Here is a 24,403-nt window from a genome sequence, read left to right on the forward strand (position 1 = left end):
TCTGAGGACTTTGGGGTTGTGGTCTGACTCTGAAAGCCCTGGGGAATAGTCACAACTCTTTCAGAACAGTGATGTGGCAGAGAGAAATTCTGCAATCCCAATGGGTTCTGATTCCACCATCTGAAAGAGTGGGGTAGTACTCAACATGGAGAGAGGCCAACACACTCCAAGCTTGAAAAAGACACACCCTTTCTACATATATTGCTGGATCCACCTTCTTGCCTGAGATGTCTTTGGTCCAGATCTCAGCTTCAATGGTTCTACCCTTGAAGTGATTTTTCCTACAATCTGTCCCTTTTCATTGAGGTTGCCAGTGGTTGTTCAGGCAGATTTTGAAAACAACTTGTCAGTTGTGAATGTTGTACACTGAAGTCCAAACCATCAGGCAGAACAATATTCCACAAATTGTTCCTGGATAACTGTACCTCCAATCTTGAGTAGAACAGAATTGCTGACTTGTCTCATGTTTAATTAAACCCTCATATGAAGGCTATTCTCTGGGGGCTCAGTTTCCAGAAGCTTCAGGTTATCTAAACCACCAATATCTGGTTTCTTTAAGCCCATGATTTCAGTTCTTAGCTTATCACATTCCTCTCACATTTTAACATAAGTGGTGATTAGAATTCTGAACTTCCCACGCTTATCTTGGAAATTGCCTCAGTTAAATACCCAAGTTCATAAGTGAAGATCTGTCTTCCACACAATATCAGAACTCAATAGTGACAGGAATCATGTTTCCTCCTGTCTCCATATTATTGTTTTCTTCTAGGACATTACTGGAAATACCTTTCACATCTATACATCTTTGAATGCTCTCTTCAAAGACATTGAAGGCATTTCTATAAATGACCTTTCAATCCTTCCAGCCTCAACCAATTACCCCATTCTGAAGCTGTATTGCCATTTTTTGGTATATGCAACAAAAGCACATCAAATGCCTGGGCCAAACTGTGTCATTAGCTTCCTAGGCTGCTTAAGCAAGTAGCATAAAATGGGTTGGTTTAAAAATGGAAATGTATTAGTTTATTGTTTTGAGTCTCAGAAAATGTCCAAATCCATGCATGATCAAGGCAACAATTTTTCCCCAAGGCTGGGGCTTTCTGAGACTCACAAATGGAAACCATTGTTCCTTAGCTTGCCATATGGCAAGATACATGATGCTGTCTCCTGGTTTCTTTCTCTTCTTCAAGGTTTCATTGACTTCAGAATTTTATACCTATTGCTTTTTCTCTCTCTCTCTGAATTTTATACTTATAAAAAACTCCAGTAACAGATTAAAACCCATCCTGCTTGAGAAATGACACAACTTAATTGACACAGCCTCATCAAAATTTAATAGAAACAATTGTTCACATGTGAAGGAATGAATCAGATTTAAGAATATTCTTTTTTTGCAGTACATACAGCTTTAACCACTATCATGACTAAAAAAGAATATAACTGTTGAAGGTCAGCCAGGGGGAAAGTACCTAGAACATAGAATATTGACTATTTTTCACCATCAAAGTGTTAAATTTTGATCTTGTGCCCAAATATAGTGAGAATTTCTGGTTGCTGAGCTAAGCTCAAGAACAGACTGCAGAACACTCTATATTTTCAGACAAGGAAAATTCTAGATTTCCATAATGGTTCATTATGATTTTCACAAAGAATTCAAAAACATTGTGATGGTTAAGTTCATATGTCAACTTGGCCATGTGAGGGTGCCCAGTTTTCTGGTCAAGTAAGCACTGGCATAACCATTACTTCAAAGAAATTTCATGGATGATTAATAAATTAAAGGCTGGTTGTTCTAGTTTGTTAGCTTATGGAATGCAATATACCCAAAACAGAATGGCTTTTAACAAGGGGAATTTAATGAGTTGCTAGTTTACAGTTCTAAGGTTGAGAAAATATCCAATTAAAACAATTCTATAGAAATCTCCAGTCAAAAGCATACATCCAGGGATGGATTGGTTCTAGAAGGCCAATGAAGTTCAGAGTTTCTGTCTCAAGTGGAAGGGCACATGGTGAACACAGTCAGGGCTTCTCTCTTGGCTGGAAGGGCACATAGTGAATATGGCATCATCTGCTAGCTTTCTCTTCTGGCTTCTGGTTTCATGATGCTCCCCAGGAGGCGTTTTCCTTCTTCATCTGCTTCATGGTGCTGCAGCATTCTCTGCTCTCTCTGAATCTCTCATTCTCCAAAATATTTCCTCTTTTATAGGACTCCAATAAACCAATCATGACCCACTCAAATGGGTGGAGACATGTCATCCCCTAATTCAATTTAACAACCATTTTTGACTAAATCACATCAACCAGGGAGATGATCTCATTACAGTTTCAAATATACAGTTTTGAATAGGAATTATTCTACCCTTATGAAATGGGATTCATATTAAAACATAGCTTTTCTTAGGGGGCATACTTCCTTTCAAACCAGCACACTGGTTTACTAAATCATTACTTGGTTTATTGCATCTATGGCTAATTACATCTATTATCAAATAAGGGAATGTCTTCCACAAAGAGAGAATTGAATTAGTTGGACTTAATTCAATTTGTTGAAGACTTTTAAGGGAGAAGAGAGAACTTCCATGTCTTTTTCAGCCAGTGAGCCCCTCCTTGAGAGTTCATTGATGATCTTCATTTGAGTTGCCAGCTAGTGCCTACTTTATAAAATTTTGACTCATGCATCCACACAGTTTATAATTGACTCATGCATCCACACAGTTGGTGTGAGATACTTTTATAAAATCTCATATTTATAGATATCTTCTGTTGGCTCTGTTTCTCTGGAGAATGCTGAGTAATACAATAAGTTCCCTTGGAACATTCTAATTTAATGTGGAAAATGATATGCCTGTTGTGTTACTATTATCATAATCCACACAAAATCCCTAGAGCACAATAATTATTTAGGACATATTTAATATCCTTATTTATCCTCATAGAAAATACTCATTGTATTTCCAACATTGTGCTGAGTGTCTAAAATTGAGTACAAAATACATGGAATTTGTGTTCACAAAGATTATATTTTAGTCAGGGGAAAAACTAGATGTAAATAATAAGTAAAGAGACAAAAATCTTAGATAGTTTTTCATGTTATGAAATAACATAGAATGTGAATATAATGTAAAATCTAAAACAATATAAACAAACTGTTCTAGATACTTCTTAAGAGAATTAGATAGGTAAGTTTGATACTCACCCACTGAGAGAAAATGACTGATATTCTCCAGCATTACATCTCTGAACAGCCTTCTCTGGGATGAATCCAGAATGACCCACTCTGCCTGAGTAAATTCTATAATTACATCTTTCAATTTCAGTAACTCCTAAAAACATCAGAGATACAAGTGTTCAGAAAGGGCCATCTGCCAATATTCAGAGTACAATGATTGGGAGCATGAACTAAGGAATTGGTAACTGTTGCAGAAAGCTCAAATTGCATTTGTGTTTCAAGTCAGATGATTCTCAATATTGAACAACTGTCTTTCACAGGTATGGACACATACATATACACATTGATTATTTGACTCAATTATTTTAAAAAGTCTCAAAAACACATGGTTTAATATAATCTTGACATTTCCCAATAAACTGGTCATTATGACTTACAGATGGTGAGGTATAATTTGCATTTTAGCATTAATAACAAAAAATTTTCTACCTATTTCAAGTAAATATACAGACTCATCACAGAACAATGAATAACCATGCATTGCCACTTTTATAACTATAGTTAGATTACTGCCCCAGTTGACCTATTTTCTCTTATCTATGACACCATTTCACAAACAGTTTGAAATGTTGAAAGATCTAATGAGCCTATGTGCAAAGTACTTTGCATCTGACCATAATATACAGCTATAGTATTCAATAGAATGGCAGCAAACTTTGCAGCTAAATATAACATATACAGAACTAAATAGGTGTCATGGATAAGTTGGAACAGTGTATGCTGCCTCATTAAATTTTCCATAACTTCAGGAATTTATCATGAAATACAAGTATGGATCAGTGGCTCGCTTCAAAGACTTCTGAAACTCCTATACCAAAGGATGATCCTAACTGCCCATTCCAGGGATATGAGATCATTCAAACTCAATTTTCCTTGGGAACTTCAAAACCCATGTTCATCCTCTCTTTAATATCTTCACCTCCTCTTTATGTTCAAGAATAAAAGAAGGCCCTCAAATGATTCTAATCTCTCCATTTCATCACAAAATTTCTCAGGGCCATGAATTTTATTTTACCTACTATACTCCTGAATGCAAGCTAACATTAAAAAACATTAAAGTTAAAAAAACTTCTTTTTATTACTTCTATTTACAAAATTTGAATAAATTGCTTAAAATAATGGGAAAAGAGCAATGAGAACAAAAAGAAAGGGAAAATTTTAGGTATTCATTTTGAAAGTTTTTAAAATGTTCAAATATATGATATTAAAACTTTAGGAAATTATGATTTGAGGAAAATAAATGTTTCCTCTTTTCCTTCTATTAACTAATCCTCACATTTGCTTCTCTCAGCAATGCAAAACCCTCCACCTAAGCAACTGCAACCCTGTACTGATGAACTCACTTGCTGAACACCAGCTTCCCTACCAACTATAAATATCTGCTATTACTCAATTCTATCAACTAAAGTCACTGTACATCTAAGCCATTTGCAGGCATTAACAGGATCAATGAGTACATTATTTCTCTAAAGAGGACATGGGCTGAATGAGAACAAAACCCTCTCAGTTCTCCAGTGAATACAGAGTCTTAATGGAGTCTGCATCAAACTTGTGCTGGAGAGATTACTTATTGATGAATGATCATTGAGCCAGTTTGAGAGGATTGATGTACCCTTGAAAACCCATGTTTTAATCATAATCAATCTTGTGAGAGCAATGTGTCTTCTAATCCCTATTCATTATTACAGGTTTGAAGCATGATTATATTATCATTATAGAGATATGACTCAATCAATTGTGTGTACTGAATTTGATTAGATGGATCTACCTGGGTCTTGATTAGTTTGCTGGAATCCTATATAAGAGGAGCCATTTCAGACGGAGTCCCCTTTGAGAACAAGAAGAGAGGTACAGAACCATGACAGAAGGATGAGAGAACCACAGAGTCTACCAGTCAGCAACCTTTGGAGATGAAGAAGGAAAATGCCTCCCAGGAAGTTTCATGAAGCAAGACGTCTGGAAAGAGAGCCAGCAGATGACACCATGTTTTGCCATATGCCCTTCCAGTTGAGAGAGAAATGCTGAATGTCATCAACTTTCTTGAAAAGGTATCTTTACCTGGATGTCTTAGATTGGACATTTCCATAGATATATTTTAACTGGACAATTTCACAGCCTTAAAATTGTAAACTAGCAACTTATTAAATTAACATTTTAAAAGCCATTCTTTTGATTCTGGTATTTTCCATCATGTCAGCTAACAGAGTAGAACAGATTTTGGTATCAGAGAAGTGGGGTGCTGCAATTTACAAATACCAAACATGTTGGAGTGGCTTTTTAAATGGATAAGGGGGAGATTCTGGAAGAGTTGTGGGCAGCTTGATAGAGAAGGTCTAGAATGCTTTGAAGAGACTGTTGGTAAAAATGTGGACTCTAAAGATACTTCTGATAAGGCCTTAGACAGAAATGAGATATGTGTTATTGCAAACTGGAAAGAATATAATCCTTGATTTAAAATGGCAGATAATATGGCAAAATTGACCTGTGGATTTCAATGGAAGGAAGATTTTAAAATCCATGAACTTGGTAATTTAGTAGAAGAGATTTCCAAATTAAATATGGAAAGTGCAAACTATTTTCTTATAGCAAAATGCAACAGGAAAGGGATAGGCTGAAACTGAATTCTTGGGTACACAGAAATCAGATGCTGATTTTCAGGAAAATTCTGAGCTTCTGGAAAGGGGGACCCCAGAGTATACTGCCCCACATAAAGATTTAACCAAATGTGGAGACCACCATCCATTTCAGAGGGAGCCAGGATTGGACATGAAGTTATCCATGACAGATTTGTGGAAATTCCTTATGTCTGATGGACATGATCTGAGACTATTTTATAGAAAGCCAATGAAAATATGGCAGGAGCTGTGTAAAAAGAACCATGGGCAATCGGGACAGAGAGGGACAGAGAATGGACATTTTGGAAGAAAAATAACTTCAAAGGTAGAATCATGGAGATTGAGATCTGAAGTCAAGAAGCCTCAGGCTTAGGAGAGTGGACCCATCCAAGCATGTGGAGACAGTGAGTTTGCCCCAAAGAAAGAGGATGGACCTTCCACCTCATTGCAGTGGAAGACTGGTGATGACTCAGGCATTGGAGAGGCTACAGCACACTCTTTGGGGATAGGGGAGAGTAGGGCTGAAACCACATGGAGTTGAGTGTGCATCCTAAAGCTTACAGTGAGGCTGGGTGTGGTCCTACTGCTTAGGGAGGGTGAAGCTGAGTAAAAGGTGGTCTCTCCAGTGTCTCCAAATGTTGAATTCAGAGAGGCAAGCATAGGCCTGTAGAAAGTGTGGGACTGCTGCTTTATAAAGCCTCAAAGATAAATGACTTTCAGATTTGAAATCTAATGGAATTTGCTCTACAGGTTTTTGAGACTGCTTGGGTCCTGTGACCCATGTGCTCCTTCATCCCTATGGAAATGGGTACATATATCCTATTACTGTTCCTCCTTTCATGTTAGCAGCAAATAACTTGTTTGAGTTTCACACTTGTTTAGTTTCACAGGTCTAGACTCAGAAGAAAATTTTGCCTTATAATTGTCCATGCCTGTAGCTGACTTTTATGAGACTTTTATTGGTTTTAACCTTGTATTGTATTTGTAATGTTACTGAAATGGTTTAAGGTTCTCTGACATTGTAATGGAATGAATGTATTTGGTATATGGGGAAAACATCCCTTTTAGGGTCCAGAGGGTGGAATGTGCTAGGTTGAAAGGATTTATGTGCCGCAGAAAAACAGAAACTGTTTTAACCCTAATCAATGTTGTGAGAACAGAGACTTCCAGGTCAAGATGGTGGCTTAACAACATGCGTGTTTTAGTTCGTCCTCCAGAACAACTACTAAATAACCAGAAACAGTACAGAATAGTTCCTGGGGCCACATCAGTGACCAGACACACAGCATACCCCAGTCTGGACCAGCTGGACCAGGTGTGAGCACCCCCCAAACCATGAGTTCCCAAAGCTGTGGTGGTCAGCACCCCTCCCCCACAAGCCACTTCCCAGAGGGGAAAGGAAAGGACTTTACCAGCACCAGGGATTGGGCACAATCAAACACCAATTGTGGAACTAATGAACAAATTCTGACTACTAAAAATAGGCCCCCAGCTTAGATGAACCTGATCAAAGCAGAGGTTGCTCATTTTTACCCCAGCACCAAGGGGTCAGGACTGACAAAAAAGGGGGAAAAAAAAAGAAGGGAACAGAGGTTTTTGTGGCTGTGTATCTACAAAGGCTTAACTGCCCCTGGATACAGCAGCAGAACTTTTCAGGCTGCAACTGCCTCAGGCATAGGCAGAAGTGAGCTCTTTTGGGGGCTTGTTTGGAGCCTGTGCCCTCCCCAGGGGTGGGGTGAAGCCCAACTCAGGTGGAATCCCTCCAGCAAGGAATTCAGACACCAGGGCTTTGTAATTTGAAGCCATTAAAACCAGCCTACAACCTCTCCTCTGTCTCCACCATGCCCCCAGCAGGGAGAGTCTGCCAAAGTTAAAAGTACTGCATCATCTTATGCTGGTGGGACCTGCAGGCAGACAAGTGCCACATACTGGGCAGGATAAGAAAAACAGAGTCTAGAGACTTCACAGGAAGTCTTTCAACTGGCTGGGTCTCACCCTGAGGTAAAACTGATGCAGGTGACTCCTCCTGATAGGAGGCCAGTTTGGTCTGAGAAAATCTGGCTGGGGTGTATAATACCTAAGTAGATCCTTTTAAGGGTGGGGGGGGAATAGGCACCAAACAAGCAGGGCAAGAAACAAGAAAACAAGACCTGAAAAATTCTCCCCTGTTAAAGAAAACATAAGCTAGAGGTCCAGATAAAGCTGAACTGAATGTCAAAGAACAGATAGACAACAATTTCATCCAGCAAGAAAACCCTAGGTAAAAGAAGTGAAAGCAATCTCCAGAATAAACTAAGTAAGGTAATTAAATGTCTAGATGCCAGTAAAAATAATAAATCACACCAGGAAAATTGAAGATATGGCCCAGTCAAAGGAACAAACCAACAATTCAAATGACATATAGGAGCTGAAACAATTAATTCAGAATATATGAACAGATATGGAAAACCTCATCAAAAACCAAACCAATGAATTGAGGGAGGATATAAAGAAGGCAAGGAATGAACAAAAAGAAAAAATTGAAAGTCTGAAAGAAGAAATCACAGAACTAATGGGAATGAAGGCAAGGTAGAAGAGATGAAAAAAAATGGAAAACTACAATGGTAGATTTCAAGAGACAGAATATAAGATTAGTGAACTGGAGGGAGGAACATCTTAAATCTGGCAAGAAAAAGAAAATATAGGGAAAAAATGGAAAAATATGAGCAAGGACTCAGGGGATTGAAAGACAATATGAAGTGCATGAATATACGTGTTGTGGGTATCCCAGAAGGAGAAGAGAAGGGAAAAGGAGGAGAAAAACTAATGTAGGAAATTATTACTGAAAATTTCCCAATTCTTATGAAAGACTTAAAATTACAGATCCAAGAAGTGCAGCATACCCCAAAGAGAATAGATTCAAATAGACGCACTCCAAGACATTTACTAATCAGAATGTCAGAGGTCAAAGAGAAAGAGAGGATCTTGAAAGCAGCAAGAGAAAAGCAATCCATCACATACAAGGGAAGCCCAATAAGATTATGTGCAGATCTCTCAGCAGAAACCATGGAGGCAAGAAGACAGTGGGATGATATATTTAAATTATTAAAAGAGAAAAACAGATATAGAATATATCCAGCAAAATTGTCCTTCAAAAATGAGGGGGAAATTAAAACATTTTCAGACTTAATATCTCTGAGATTTTGTGACCAAGAGACCAACTCTGCAAGAAATACTAAAGAGAGTACTAGAGACAGATATGAAGACAGAATAGAGAGGTGTAGAGAAGAGTGTAGAAAGGAAGACTATGAGTAAAGGTAAAAGAAGGAAAATTAGATATGACATATAAAATCCAGAAGGCAAAATTGTAGAAGAAAGTACTACCCATGCAGTAATAACACTGAATGTTAATGGATTAAACTCTACAATCAAAAGACATCATCTGGCAGAATGGATAAAAAACAGTACCCATTTATACGCTGTCTCTACTCAAAGGACATGAGGGCAAGGACACAAATGGACATGTACACACCAATGTTTATAACAGCATTATTTACAATTACCAAGAGATGGAAGCAGCCAAAATGTTCATCAACAGATGGTTGGCTAAACAAACCATGGTATTTACATAAGATGGAATATTATGCAGTTGTAAGACAGAATAAAGTTATGAAGTATGTAACAACATGAATGGACCTTAAGGACATTATGCTGAGTGTGATTAGCCAGAAACAAAAGGACAAATACTGTATGGTCTCACTGATATGAACTGATATTAGTGAATAAACTTGGACTATTTCTTTCTTAACAGAGACCATCAGGAGATAGAAATAGGGTAAGATATTGGTAATTGGAGCTGAAGGGATACAGACTGTGCAACAGGACTGAATATAAAAACTCAGAAATGGACAGCACATTACCTAACTGTAACACAATTATGTTAAAACAATGAATGAAGCTGCATATGAGAATGATAGAGTGAGGAGGGCTGGGGCATAACTGAAATCACAAAGAAGGATAGATGATAAAGATTGAGATGGTATAATCTAGGAATGCCTAGAGTGTATAATGATAGCGACTAAATGTACAAATTTAAAAAGCATTTTTGCATGAGGAAGAACAAAAGAATGTCATTACTGCAGTGTGCTGCAAATAGATGGTAATTAATATTTTAAAATTTCAACTTATGTGTGAGACTAAACCATAAATGCTTATTTGGTACAAATTTATATTTTGACTAGTGCATCTCCTAATATAACTTACATAGATAGTTGCTTGAATACCTTAAGTACATGGAACTTTATATAGGACATGAGATTTTGTTGGTCTGTCCAGGTGATGCCCTGATGAATCCCAGAGTGATTTGATTAGTCAGTAGAAAAAGTACTTGCAAGTCCCCTTCAGGGAATGGTGAGAATGGGGGAAAGTTCAGCTTCCCCAAGTTGAATTCTTGATATTCTCACAAGCAGTGTGGGCAGCCAAAGCTATAGGCTGAGCCCCAAGTCTTGGGGCTTGCTCACATGAAACTTAACTCCACAGGGGATAGGTCAGGCCTACTTGAAGTTAGGTCTAAGAGTCACCCCCAAGAGAACCTCTTTTCTTTCTCAGATGTGGCCTCTCTCTCCAGCCAACACAGCAAGTAAACTCACCACCCTCCCCCTGTCTACATGGAACATGACTCCCAGAGGTGTGGAACTTCCTGGCAACATGGGACAGGGATGCAATGAAAGTAAATAAAAGGACATATTAAAACAACAGCTGATTCCAGAATAATATTTTAATGAAAAAATGACAAAATAGCAATAAAGGTTTCATATCTATTAAAAATATTATAAACACTAATTGCATTTAACAAGATTCATGATATAATTATTTTAGGATAAGGTTTGGCCTAGGAGTTGGGGTGGTATAGTGTATAAATGAAAATACTCATCATTTGATATATGGGGGTATCTAAAGATGAGTATAAATTTGGAAAGATAAAATTAAAAACAAAGGGAAGGCCACAGTGGCTCAGCAAGCAAGAATGCTTGCCTGCCATGCCAGAGGACCCGGGTTTGATTCCCGGTGACTGCCCATGTTAAAAAAAAAAAATTAAAAACAAAGAAATGATTAAAAACTGAAAAATACAAAGAAGCCTTAAAATAACAGAAAATACATGCTTCTCAGAAATAAGGTTGAGTATGTGAAGAAATAAGGTATGGGGGAATTCTTGCTTACTACACTATTGGTGGTTGTATTATCCAGTATCTCAACCTAACACTATTCCATTTTGGTCCATCATACAAAAGAAGGGAAACAGTTTGGGACAGCAAAAGTTCACTAACAAATGTTAACTTTTCGTGGCAACCATCTGTATTTTCTCTTCTAAGCAAAGATGCTTTTGGACATGAACAGGAGTCAGTGGCAGTATTCTCACTTTTCTGCATAGGTGTGGGAAGCTGAAGACAATTGAGACCCAATACTGCTCATACTTCAACAATCACATGAATCTCTGCAATCTTGTAAAATTTCAGTTCCTGATTTAGGAAGTTTGTGGAGGACCCTTTGAAATTACCTTTCTGGCAAGCTCTCAAGATGTGTAATACAAAGAGCATGTTTTGGTCTCCACTTCTTTATGGAAGTGGTTTTCAAACTTTAATGCTTATTCAAAGAATCTTGGGATTTTTAAAATTCTAAATGTCAATTTCAAAACCAAGGGCAATTAAATCAGAATCTCTGGCAATGGATTCTAGATATCATAATAAAAGGAAGACAAATATGTGAATGTGCAAAGGCCTTAAAATCCATTCTCTTAGAAGCAATGATTTAATATGGGTGATATTCTCACTTGAAATTGTGTAGCTCACAATATCAACAAAAACATCAGATTAGGAAGCTCCAATGGATTATCTGTCCTCAGAAACAATTAATAAAAAGCATAAGCCATCAAAATCATATTTGTCATAACAAATAGTCACAGATTTACAGCAACCACATTGAAGGCTGAATCAAAAAGGTAACAAATAAGGAGAGACTTTACAGCATTTCTACTTAGCCCTATAACCCCACATCTCAAGTGTGGGATAGTTCTGAAGACAGTCACATCTATTTCCAGTGTTCCCCAGAGGGAGCAGGGAGATTTAGATCTCAAGAAATTGTGCTTGTCTCATTTAACCTCTCAGGACATTTCCTGAAGTTTAGATGCAAGATTGTTGCCTTTCTTTGGTCTTAGAACTCTGTCATAGCAAAAACAGTGGCAAATTGGAGGATGGTCCTTAAAAACATTAGAATGAGAATGAGAAATCTCTGCTGCCTGGATGAAAGATGCCCAGTGAAGTAAATAATAAACTCATCAAAGTCATGTCTAGGTGTGGCCTCTCTCTCCAGCCAACACAACAAGCAGTCTCATCACACTCCTCCTGTCTATATGGGACACGACTCCAAGGGGTGTGGACCTTGCTGGCAAGGTGGGACAGAAATCCTAGAATGAGCTGAGACTCAGCATCAATAGATTGAGAAAAACCCTAGAGTGAGCTGAGACTTAGCATCAAGGGATTGAGAAAACATTCTCAATCAAAAGAGGGAAGGGTGAAATGAGACAAAGTGTCAATGGCTGAGAGATTTCAAACAGAGTTAAGAGGTTATCCTGGAGGTTATTCTTATGCATTAAGTAGATATCAGCTTATTATTCAAGATGTAATGGAGAGGCTGGAGGGAACTGCCTAAAAATGTAGAGCTGTGTTCCAGTAGCCATGTTTTTTGAGGATGATTGAATAATGATATAGCTTTCACAATGTGATTGTGTGATTGTGAAAACCTTGTGTCTGATGCTCCTTTTATCTACCTTGTCAACAAATGAGTAGAACATATGGAATAAAAATAAACAGGGGGAAAATCCTGTCTAGGAAAACTGAAGAGACCTATTTTAGGGAATAAATATTTTGAAAAACTTATATTTAAGGGGAATCAAGGAAGCCAAGCATGTTTTTTGAAAGCATTTGCACTCATTCAGAAAAGGACCAAGAAGAACCTATGTTGCCACATCAGTGTGATGATTAAACTTCAGAAAATTAGGAAGTGAAGACAAATGTAGTTGTTTAAAGGGCCTAGCTAAGCATAAGGGAATACTCCAACAGAACCAATGCACTAAGACAGGGAAAGGTGTTTAATTTTACATGTGCATTTTTCAGATGGAATACTCTATGCATAGAGATCATATTCAAGTCTTAGTGAACACTCATGTTGGTGAAACCCACTTGAAAATGGTATCTTCAAATATACTAAGGTAAGTCAGGGTCTGAACTCATTTGTGAACAGGATCTGTGGATATTCTTTGGCAGAATGGAATGAATTTGGGCTTGAACCCAATAGGAGATACTTCACATGTAAAGAAAATTAAACATGGAGGTGGAAAGGAAAGAACCAGACATTGAAACCAGAGAAGGGAAAGAGATCACTATGTGACAGAGGATTTCCATCACCACAATTCTACCAACTATGACAGAAAGCATGGACTTGTTGACATTTTGATTTTAGTCTTCCATTCTTCAAAACTGTGAGACAGTAAATGCATGTTGCTTCAGCCTGTATTCATCATGACAGCTCTGTTTAAGACTGCTAGCATTAATGATTTTTTGTATGTAAAACCTCTTTTTCTCAATATGACTTGGAGATAATTGCATACAACAATAATTATAAACCTATGTTATTGGGAACAAAATATATAAAGATGTAAGTTGTGACAATAATGTAAAGAGGGATTGATTGTGCTATATAAGATTATTATCAGTAATACAGGACTTAATGCTATAAACCACCTAGATCTAGGAGACCTATACAGAGCATGTCACAAAATAGAAGCTGTAGAGAGCCGCTTTCCGGGTTTGGCCTAGTGGACACGCTGCAGCCTGCTCTAGAGTTCCCCCCGCCCATCGAGTGAGCCAAGATGGCGCTCACATCCTGCTTCCGCAAATGACGCACACGCCCACCAACCCTATCTTCCAATCACCTCTGTATACGTGGCACTAACCTATTGGGTTTGGGCACAGTATATAAGAGGTTACCCGGACGGGGTGGGTGGAGACGACCCGCAGGGAGCCGTGCCTGACGGCCGCATAGAGGTTGCTCCCCCGCGGGGTATTCTGTCCCGCGCGGAACCTGTAACAGAGAATGCAAGCTTAACTCCAGTAAAGGTCTGTGCTTACAACTGCTACGTGTCTTGGATCTGTGTTTCTCACCAGCGCGGATTTGTCTGCATCTCTCTGTCTCTCCTCATTGTCTCACCCGCCGGCCGGGGGCTTGACGCTGAGCGAGAAGTCGCGGACAAGTGGTGGCCCGTACGGGGAACATCCTCGCGCCTCTCCTGATTCCTCTCAACCTTCGCGCCTGATCACCACGAAGAGGAACCAGGACGTCAACCAGTGTGGGTTCCGGAAAGACTGGTGAGAACTGTGACATCGCCCGAGGAGGCCACGGAGCTGTTGCCTAAAAAACCAACAAGCCTTCAACCTGAACCATCAGATCAGGCCTCCAACTCTGCTGATGACGGCGGCGACTGACGAGATAGCAACGAAAGCGCCGGTCACCCTTCGATTGTTTAGAAGGGGGACCAGTTTTAATAACCCCCGTTGCCTTCGACCTTTCCAAACTGGGCGAGACTGTACAAAGTCTGTGGAACCGAGTCACCTCATGGTTCTCTTGGCCCAATTTGACTACTTGGATTCTCGTGGCAGTGGGACTATTAGTGGGCTTAGTCACTGTTAAATGTTTGTTAGAACGCTTGTTCCAGACACAGCAGCAACTACGTGTTTCTACCATGTTAGCTATGTCTTCCCAGTCAAATGTGGGTGTGCGTCCCTCCTCGATAGATAGCCCGTCTGAATCACCTGGGGCAAAGCTCTTGTCAGCAAGGTTTGTTGCAGGCTCCCTGGCCACTACCCGTGTTTAGCTAGGCACCAGAGGCTGTTAATTTTGTGCGCCTAGCCGCCTCGACGGTGGAGCTGCGGCCGCAGTCCTGGCCAGACTGGGCTTGGCTCTAGCCATTGCACCGAGGCCTCCGCAGCGTTTCCTATGCCCTGGCTGTCGCTCTCATAATCCCCGCTTGACCCAGTTGCGAGGCGAAGCACTGCAGGGAGGAGTCACGTGGTATCCAGTTCACGGACTCTCCGGTCTCTATATGAGGTGAGCATTCTGGTCGGTGCCAGAGGCTCCGTCGTGTGATGACGCGAGCCTAGTCCAGACTCCCCAAAGCACCAAACTATGTTGTGAGCCACTCAGGCCCACGGGAGCACCATCATCAATAGAGACACTGGGTACAAGAATACGGTCTACGGACCATGCCTCTTATAAAAACAAAAAGGGGGAGATGTAGAGAGCCGCTTTCCGGGTTTGGCCTAGTGGACACGCTGCAGCCTGCTCTAGAGTTCCCCCCGCCCATCGAGTGAGCCAAGATGGCGCTCACATCCTGCTTCCACAAATGACGCACACGCCCACCAACCCTATCTTCCAATCACCTCTGTATACGTGGCACTAACCTATTGGGTTTGGGCACAGTATATAAGAGGTTACCCGGACGGGGTGGGTGGAGACGACCCGCAGGGAGCCGTGCCTGACGGCCGCATAGAGGTTGCTCCCCCGCGGGGTATTCTGTCCCGCGCGGAACCTGTAACAGAGAATGCAAGCTTAACTCCAGTAAAGGTCTGTGCTTACAACTGCTACGTGTCTTGGATCTGTGTTTCTCACCAGCGCGGATTTGTCTGCGTCTCTCTGTCTCTCCTCATTGTCTCACCCGCCGGCCGGGGGCTTGACGCTGAGCGAGAAGTCGCGGACAAGAAGCAAGTATCCATCCTTTTCAAACTCACATGGGATATTCTCAAGGTTGGACCAAATATCTAGTTCCAAAGGAAGTCTATAAAATTTCTAAAAAAAACTGAAGCACACAAAGTATATTCCCAAACAATAATAAAAAGAAATATAAGTCAGTAACATAAGGAAAATCAGGAAATTCACAAAAGTGTGGAAATTAAATACACCCATTTAACAAACTGTAGGTGAAAAATCAATTACAAGGGGTATTACAAAACATATTGAGAGGAATGAAAATGATAATACAACATACCAACTTTGTGGGATGAAAAGAAAGTACTGTTCAAGCAAACTGTATCTTGAAATACCTACTTTAATAAAGAAAATGATTCCCAATTAAGTATCTAACTTTACATGTTATGCATTGTATAGATCTATAAAAAGGAGAGCAGACTAAGCACAAAGTTATGAGAAAGAAGAAAATAATAAAGATTAAAGTCGACAAACAGAATGCAGGAGAGAAAACAAAAGACAAAATCAACAAAACCAAAACATGGTTCTTTGAAACATCAATAAAATTGCCAAGACTTTACCTCAACTGACAAACACCAGTAACAAAAATGAGAAATTAAAGTGGGGAATTGAATGAGGATCGTATAAATAATTGTAATCCAACAAGTTTAATAGTGTGGGTGGCAAAAATTCCTAGAAATAAACAAATTACAAAAATTGACTCAAGAAGATATAAAATATCTTAATAGAACTATAATAAACAAAGAATTTGATCAGAAGTCAAAAACCTTCCCATGAAGAAAAAATCAGGACATCTTCACTGTTGAAATCAATAAAAAACATTTAAAGAAGAACTGGTACCAATACTTTTCAAACTCTTCCATAAAACAGAATAGAAGATTTATTATATCCACACAATGGAATACCATCCAGCCAGAAATAGGAAAGAAATAATCATATCATATAACAATGAACAAATAAACAAACATGCTAAGTTAATGAAGGCAGACCTAAAAGTTCACATATCTTTTATGACTCTATTTATATGCAATATCCAGTGTAGGTAAATCCATAGAGACAGAAAGAAGATTAATGTTTAATAGCATTTGATAGTGGTAGATATGGGGTTTCCATTGAGGATTGCAAAAATGTTTTGGTAATAGATAAAGCCAATGCACAAAATTGTGAATATACTAAATGCCACTGACTGTACACTTCAAAAGAGTTCATTTGATGTTATGTGCATTCAGCTCCATCAAAAAAAGGGATAATCACAAGTCAAGGAAATCCAATTTACTTTTGAAATATAAAACATATTTTAATGTATCCATGTGACTATGAATATTAACAGATTAAAATTTCAATTAACTTTTGTCATATTCACACCATGCAGAAACCCCCACCAGAGAAAAAATGAAAAATACCAATTGAAGTAAAAAGCTCTAGAATTCCTTTCAAATGTTAAATTTTTGAATGAAATGACAATAAACTTATGTACTACAACCATGCTATGTGCTAGAATTTTCATGTAATTTCTACTTATCAAAAACAATTCTAGACAATAAAAAGTGAAACCCAAAAAAGAAAAACAAAGACAAAACAGAAAAACGCAAAAAGCAATTATAATATTATCATCCCATTTTGATAGAACAGACAACATTCATAACTTAATCAAGGGAGTGCTATTTGGCTTTTAACCTACCACCTCCATCCTCCCTTCTTTATCCCAGGAACCTGTTTTATTTTGTTCACATCATTTTACACTCTGAAATGTCCTTATTTATTCATCTTTATGCCAGTTTGAAAGTATTATATGTCCCAGAAAAAACAGGTTTTAATCCTGATCTAAACTTGTGGGAGGAAACATTTCTTCTAATATAATTCTATACTGTAGGGCACACAAGCATTGATTAAATTATCTTCACAGAGATGAAGCATGCCTAATTGTGGGTGTCACCTATTTATTAGATGGAGATGTAATTTTACCCATTCAGGGTGGGTTTTGATTAGTTTACTGAAGTCCTATAAAAGAGGAAACAAATGACAGAGAGAGACAAAAATGACAGAAACCTCAGAGCTGACAGAGAAAGCAGATGTAGATGCTTGGGGAACAGTTGCTTCAGAGAATAGAGACAAATGTTTGGAGATGCTTGGAGCCCAGCAGATGTTGCCATGAGATGTTAAGCAAGACAGAATCTTGAGAAAGCCAAGAAAATCCAAGAGATGAAAACCAGCCCCAGAACAGCAGTGAGGAACCGATGCATGTAGAGAATGAAAACAACACAGCCCAGGAGCAAGGGACCAGCAGTGGTCAGCCACATTATGTCCCAGCCAGCAGGTGTTCCAGACAATTTGGCCCTTCTTGAGTGAAGCTACTCTCTTGTCAGCACCTTAATTTGGGCATTTTCATAGATTTATAAATGTAAACTTGTAACTTAGTAAATTCCCCTTTTGAAAAGTGGTTCCACTTCTGGTATATTGCATTCCAGTAGCTTGTAAACTAACACAATCTTCCAATTATTGATATTTCCAAATTAATTTGAAGGAATTCTGGCATGTTGTCTATAGGGTATCTAATCAGTGTCTTTCTCCTTTCTCTATCTCCACGAGTAAAATGATTCCTTACATGATAATCAAGACAGACGTACTTATGAAGGAATTAAGAAATGTATGACTCTCTTTCTTGCCCTTCAAAATGGCCTTATATCTATATTATCCAACATCATACAGGGGTTCTAATTTTGTAATTTTCGGGCAAAGCTTATCAAGATGAAGTGTGTGCATCCACAGAATGCAGTCCTAACTGGGTTTATTATATTTGTAAACAGGTTGTGACCCCTGGAATATAGCCCTTCTTAGATTTTTTTAATTGTTTTAAAATAGAATGCAAAATAGAGGTTTATGTATGATGAAAATAAGCTGGAAAGTGTGGAAACTAGAAAGAAGAGCAATGGGCTTCCCTCTAAAATCTTGGGGGATCATCTGAATTCTCCAAACAGTAAGCTGTGAACATACCACATTCACCTATACTTTCATAAGCCCTGCTTATATTCAGACATGCTGTATCAAAGCAACTTTTACCTCATTATCTACACTTCCTATATTTAATGAGTCCTTTTACAATTTGAGCTTTAAATCTCTTTCAGTAATTTTAACTGTCCCCTCCAAGATTTTATGCCCATACTGTGCAATACTGTAAGCCCTAGATTTGAATTAGTGGTAAATTTACATTGACTTTAAAAAAATAAAACTAAACTAAAAGTTCAGATCCTCAGAAATACCAGTTTTAAGAGTCCCCTCCAAGATTCTAGATCTGTGTTGTGCAATACCATGAGTACTAGCCTCAATTTGCTGTTAAATTTACATTGATGTTAACACAATCAATTAAAACTAAAATTTAAGCTCCTCAATAGTGCCAGTCAAACTTTAAGATCTCATTATGTACATGTGGGAAGTGGTTTCTGTGATGGACTGTGCAGAGATATATGAAGGGATGGAATGCTATCTTTACTGCAGACAGCACTGTTTTGGCAAGTTGTCTGCATATTAGTATTTCCTTCTGTTTTTTGTATATAAATAATTTATTTTCTCCTTCTCTCTTAATTGCCCTCTATGTCTTTCTTCAAATGATATTTTCATTGTATTTGTTTTCACTTCATAGGGTAAGTATGTATATTGTTTAACTAGTATTTTCCACAAAATGAGGCAAAACTTGTCCTATAGTATTGGTTTAATTTTATTCACCTTTCAGATATACTGCTTTCATGTATAAATTTCTTCTATACTTGTGGATTCCATTCTATCTTTAATATTACTGAATTTTCGGATATATCAGATGTTGAACATCAATAAGGGTTTTGCTTTGATATATGACTGTTCTAATTTGCTAGCTGCCAGAATGCAGTATACCATAAAATCAATAGCTTTTAAAAAGGAGAATTTAATAAGTTGCATGTTCACAATTTTTAGGCTGAGAAAATATCCCAATTAAAACAAATCTATAGAAATGTCCAATCTAAGGCATCCTGGGAAAGATATTTTGATTCAAGAAGGCCAATGAACTTCAGAGCTCTTTTCTCAAATAGAAAGGCACATGGAGAACACAGTCAGGGTTTATTTCTTGTCTGGAAGGGCACATGGTGAACATGGCATGATCTGCTAGCTTCCTCTCCAGCTCCATGGGAGGCATTTTTCATCTTCATTTCCAAAAGTCACTGGCCAGTGGACTCTTTGCTTCATGGTTCTGTGGCATCCTGTCATCCTTCTCTGCTCTCTCTGAATCTCCAGGTTTCTCCCAAATATTTCCTCTTTTATAAGGTTCCAGGAAAGTCAAGACCCACCTGGAATGGGTGGAGACATATCTCCACCTAATCCAGTTAAACAACCACTCTTGAGTGAGTCACATCTCTATGGAGACAAACTTATTAAAGTTCCAACATACAGTACTGCATAGGGATTAGGAGAAATGGGTGCCTTTACAAAATGGGATTAGGATTAAAACATGGCCTTTCTAGGGGACATACATCTTTTCAAACTGGCACAATGATCCAATATGAGAGGGTAGATTTGTAATTTATAATTTGAGTTTTTACTTCATTCATATTAAAGAGATTTTGTTTTCTACAGGATTTGTCTTTGTTCTTCTATCTATGCTTTGCTAGAATGTAAGCAGAAAGGAAGAAATAAATTTTTTTGTTCAACTGTCCATTTTTTCCCCTTAATACCTGGACTAGCACCTAGCCATTGCTGTTACAGGAATCACTTAATAACATCTTTTTAAAACACTGCATTATTGAGTAAAAGGAAGACAAATGACTGGTGAGTGGATAGTTGATATTTTTACTAACAGAGCTATTTGTAACATGTTTTGGTGTGGAAACAAAGAGATGCCTAACACTGAACTGCAGCACTAAGTAGATCTGTCCACAGAGAGGAAGGGCTGGGAAATGACAAGCCTGCTTTTACATGACAATGAATGCTTTTATGTATTAAAGTGGCATTGAGGATGTACAACATCTACTTTTGTTGACTCTTTAAGAGATTCAGATGGAGAACCTAGGCAGAGCACTCACACATCCTAAAGACACTAAGGATTTAAATCACTACATTTGCTCTGCTGATAATTTGCATAATACTTTTTGTACAAAATATCTTTGAATGAATGGACACTTGAATGATTTGAAAGCATTAAAAAGTTCATAACATCTCCTCAAGATGTTCCTTGTAATATATTTCATCTCCATCTCATCACATAGTTTCTAATGACTTCATACTGCAGCCCACTAGGAAGTGTGTTTACTTTGACTTCTTTCACTTAATATATCTCTTTGTCATGGTCTACATTTTTATTCATCTATGGCTAGCTCCTACATGCAAGAATTCCTGTCCATCTCTTACCATGATATTTTGAAAGAATGTATGTGCTCTATATTATGAGCTATGATTGGGTTACCTGACAGTTTCATAGACATTCTTCAGGTTTTCAGCAAGTTGGAGAAATTTTTCCCACTATTGGACTTGTTTCCTTTTTTGTACTGATCTTAAATATTTACATTTGAATTACAAATAGTGAGAAGTATGTCTGTTTAAAATTATTATATTTATATTTGTTTACCCACACTTAGAGTGAGAATTTCAAAACTCTAAAATGAAATTTCTTAATTTTTATTGAATCAAATCATAAAATTATTTTTCATATTGTGCACTTTTTCTTTACTAGTGACATTAATTTCTTCTGTTTTAAAAACAATAAAAAATAACTAGGTCAAAGAAGACATTGCAAGAGAAATCTGTAAATATTTCAAGACAAATGAAAATGAAAACATAGCATATCAAAACTTATGGAACGTAGTGAAGGCAGTGCTACAGAGGAAAATTGTGGCCCTAAACACCCACAATATAAAGGAGGAAAAAACTAAAATAAACACCTAATGAAACACCTGAATAAAAAATGATAGCAAACTAATCTCAAAGCAAGCATAAGGAAAGAAACAAATATTAGGGCAGAAGTAAATGAAATAGAGAACCAAAAACAATAGCAACTCAGTAAAAGTAAAAGTTGGTTCTTTGAGATGATCATCAAAATGAACAAACCTCACTATATTGAAAAGTCAAAACCAGAGTAGATGGAAATAAATAAACTCAGAAATGGGAGGGGTGACATTATTACTGATCTCACAGAATTTAAAAGGAGTGTAAGAGCATATTAGAACAACTGTATGAAGAGAACTAGACACTTTAGATAAAATGGACAAATTCCTAAAATTATATGAATCCTACCCTGACTCTCGAAGAAACAGAAGACCTCAACAGGCCAGTTACAAGAGAAGAGATCGAGTCTATCAGCAAAATCCTCCCCACTAAGTAAAGCCCAGGACCAGATGACTTCACAAGTGGATGCAACCAATCATTTCATGAAGTATTTAGTATCAATTGAGCTCAAACTCTTTAAAAGAGTGAAGAACACTAACTAATTCATTCTACTATTCCAGCATCATCCTAAGACCAAAGCCAGGTAAAGATGCTACAAGAAAAAAAGAATTATAAGCAATTTATCTAATGAATATAGATTCAAATATCCTCAACAAAATACTTTCTAATCAAATCCAACAGTATATTAAAAGAATTAGGTACCACAACCAAGTGGGTTTTATCTGAGACATACAAGGTTTGGCTCAATACAAGAAAAACAATTAATATAGTACATGTAAAATTTGAAGGCAAAAATTCACATGATCATATCAGTTGATGCACAAAAACCATTTGACAAAACTGAATATGCTTCAGTAAAATACTTCCAAAGATAAGAATAAAAAAGCTGCTCAACATGATAAAGGGCATATATGATAAACCCACATAAATATCATACACAATGGTGAAAAACTGAAAGCTTTCCCTCTAATGTTTCAACAGTGCAATGATGCCCAAATCCACTACTGTTATTCAATATCATGCTTAAAGTTCTACTAGAGATATTAGGAAATAAAAGGGATCCATATTGCAAAGGGAGAATTAAAACATTCACTCTTTGCAGATAATATGATCCCATTTATATAAATTTTCAAAAAATCTGCAAAACTACCAAAGCTAATAAATGAGTTCAACAAAGTGATGAGATACAAGAGCATCACGCCAATATCAATAGTGTATTTATACACTAGTACTGCGCATTCTGAAGGGGAAATCAAGACTAAAATGATTCCATTTATAATGGCAACTAGAAAAATCAATATCATGGAATAAATTAACCAAGTATATAAAGGATCTGTATTTGAAAACAACAAAATATTGCTAAGAGGAATCAAAGAAGAACTAAATAAATTGAGGGACATTCCATGTTCATGTATTAGAAGAATAAATATTGTTAAGAAGTCACTTCTACCAAAATTGATTTACAAATTCTAGGCAATCCTGATCAAAATATTAACAGCTGATGTTGAAGAAGAAGAAAAGAAATTATCCAATTCATTTGCAAGATTTAAGAGGCACAGAATAGCCAAAAACATCTTGAAAAAGAAGAAAGAAGTTGGAGGACCCACACTTCTTAACTTTAAAGCACATTACAAAAAGTCAATGATGAAAACAGCCTGGACCTGATATAAAGATAAACATATTTATCAATTGAAGCAATTGAGAGTTCAGAATTAGACCTGCACATTTTGAACAGTTGATTTTTGACAAGTCTGATAAGTCCACTCTACTAGGACAGAACGGTTTCTTCAACAAATGATGGAAAAACTGTAGACATCTATATCCAAACAAAGAAAAAGGACCACTATCTCACACCTGATACAAAAATTACTTCAAAATGGATAAAAGACCAAAATGAAAGTGTTAGGACCATAAAGCTCTCGGAAGAAAATGTAGGCAAAACATGTGGTGGATAAAGGTTTATTAGACCTTACACCCAAAACCGCAAGCAATGAAGGAAAGAATACATAAATGGAACTTCCTTAAAATTGAATATTTTGTGCTCCAAAGGACTTTGCCAAGAATGTGAAAAGCCTACTCAATGGAAAAAATATTTGGAAATCACAAATCCAACAAGAATTTATGATCCAGATTATACAAAGCAATCTTAGAACTCAATGATAAAATGTCAAATCCAATAAAAAAGGAGCAAAAGACTTCAATTGGGCATTTTTCAAAAGAGGAAATATTAATGGCTAAAATGCACACAAAGACATGCTCAGCATTACTACCTATTAGGGAAATGTAAGTCAAAATTATGAGCTATCATTTCACACCTACTAGAATGGCCAATATTTAAATAAAACAAGAAAAAGACAAGTGTTGGAGAGAATATGAAGAAACAGGAACACTCATTTACTGCTGATGGGGATGTAAAATGGTGCAGCTGCTGTGGAAGACAGTTTTGCCATTCCTCAGGAAGCTAAATATAGAACTGCCATCTGATGCAGTGATACCATTACTATGTATATACCCAGAAGTACTGAAAGCAGGGACATGAACAGACATTTGCACACTGATGCTAATAGCAGCACTATTCACAACTGCCAAAAAAATGGAAACAACTTATACTTATCAATGGATGAGGGATAAATATTAAATCTGATTGAATATCATTCAGCTGTAAGAAGAAATAAACTCCTGATGTCTGTAACACACATGAACCTTGAGTACATTATGCCAAGTGAAGTAAGCCAGACACAAAAGGACAAATATTTTATGATCTCACTAATATGAACTAATAATAAACAAAATCAGAGTGACAATCTAGAATATAAGGTACCAAGACATAGGAGGGTAAAAAATGGGGAGC

At 37.5% G+C, this 24,403-nt stretch overlaps 2 protein-coding genes across 2 annotated transcripts in view; both read right to left on the reverse strand.

Annotated features, from left to right (window-relative positions):
• LOC143681181 (uncharacterized) overlaps nt 1-24,403 on the reverse strand; it is a 278,825-nt gene that overhangs the window by 233,829 nt on the left and 20,593 nt on the right.
• The window catches only part of LOC143680356 (uncharacterized), a 63,303-nt gene that overhangs the window by 12,381 nt on the left and 26,519 nt on the right, over nt 1-24,403 (reverse strand). The window contains 1 exon segment of the mRNA XM_077156834.1: nt 3,197-3,323. Coding sequence (XP_077012949.1) covers nt 3,197-3,323 — 127 coding nt within the window.

The sequence above is a fragment of the Tamandua tetradactyla genome, chromosome 4, assembly GCF_023851605.1.
Source record: "Tamandua tetradactyla isolate mTamTet1 chromosome 4, mTamTet1.pri, whole genome shotgun sequence".
Taxonomy (NCBI): domain Eukaryota; kingdom Metazoa; phylum Chordata; class Mammalia; order Pilosa; family Myrmecophagidae; genus Tamandua; species Tamandua tetradactyla.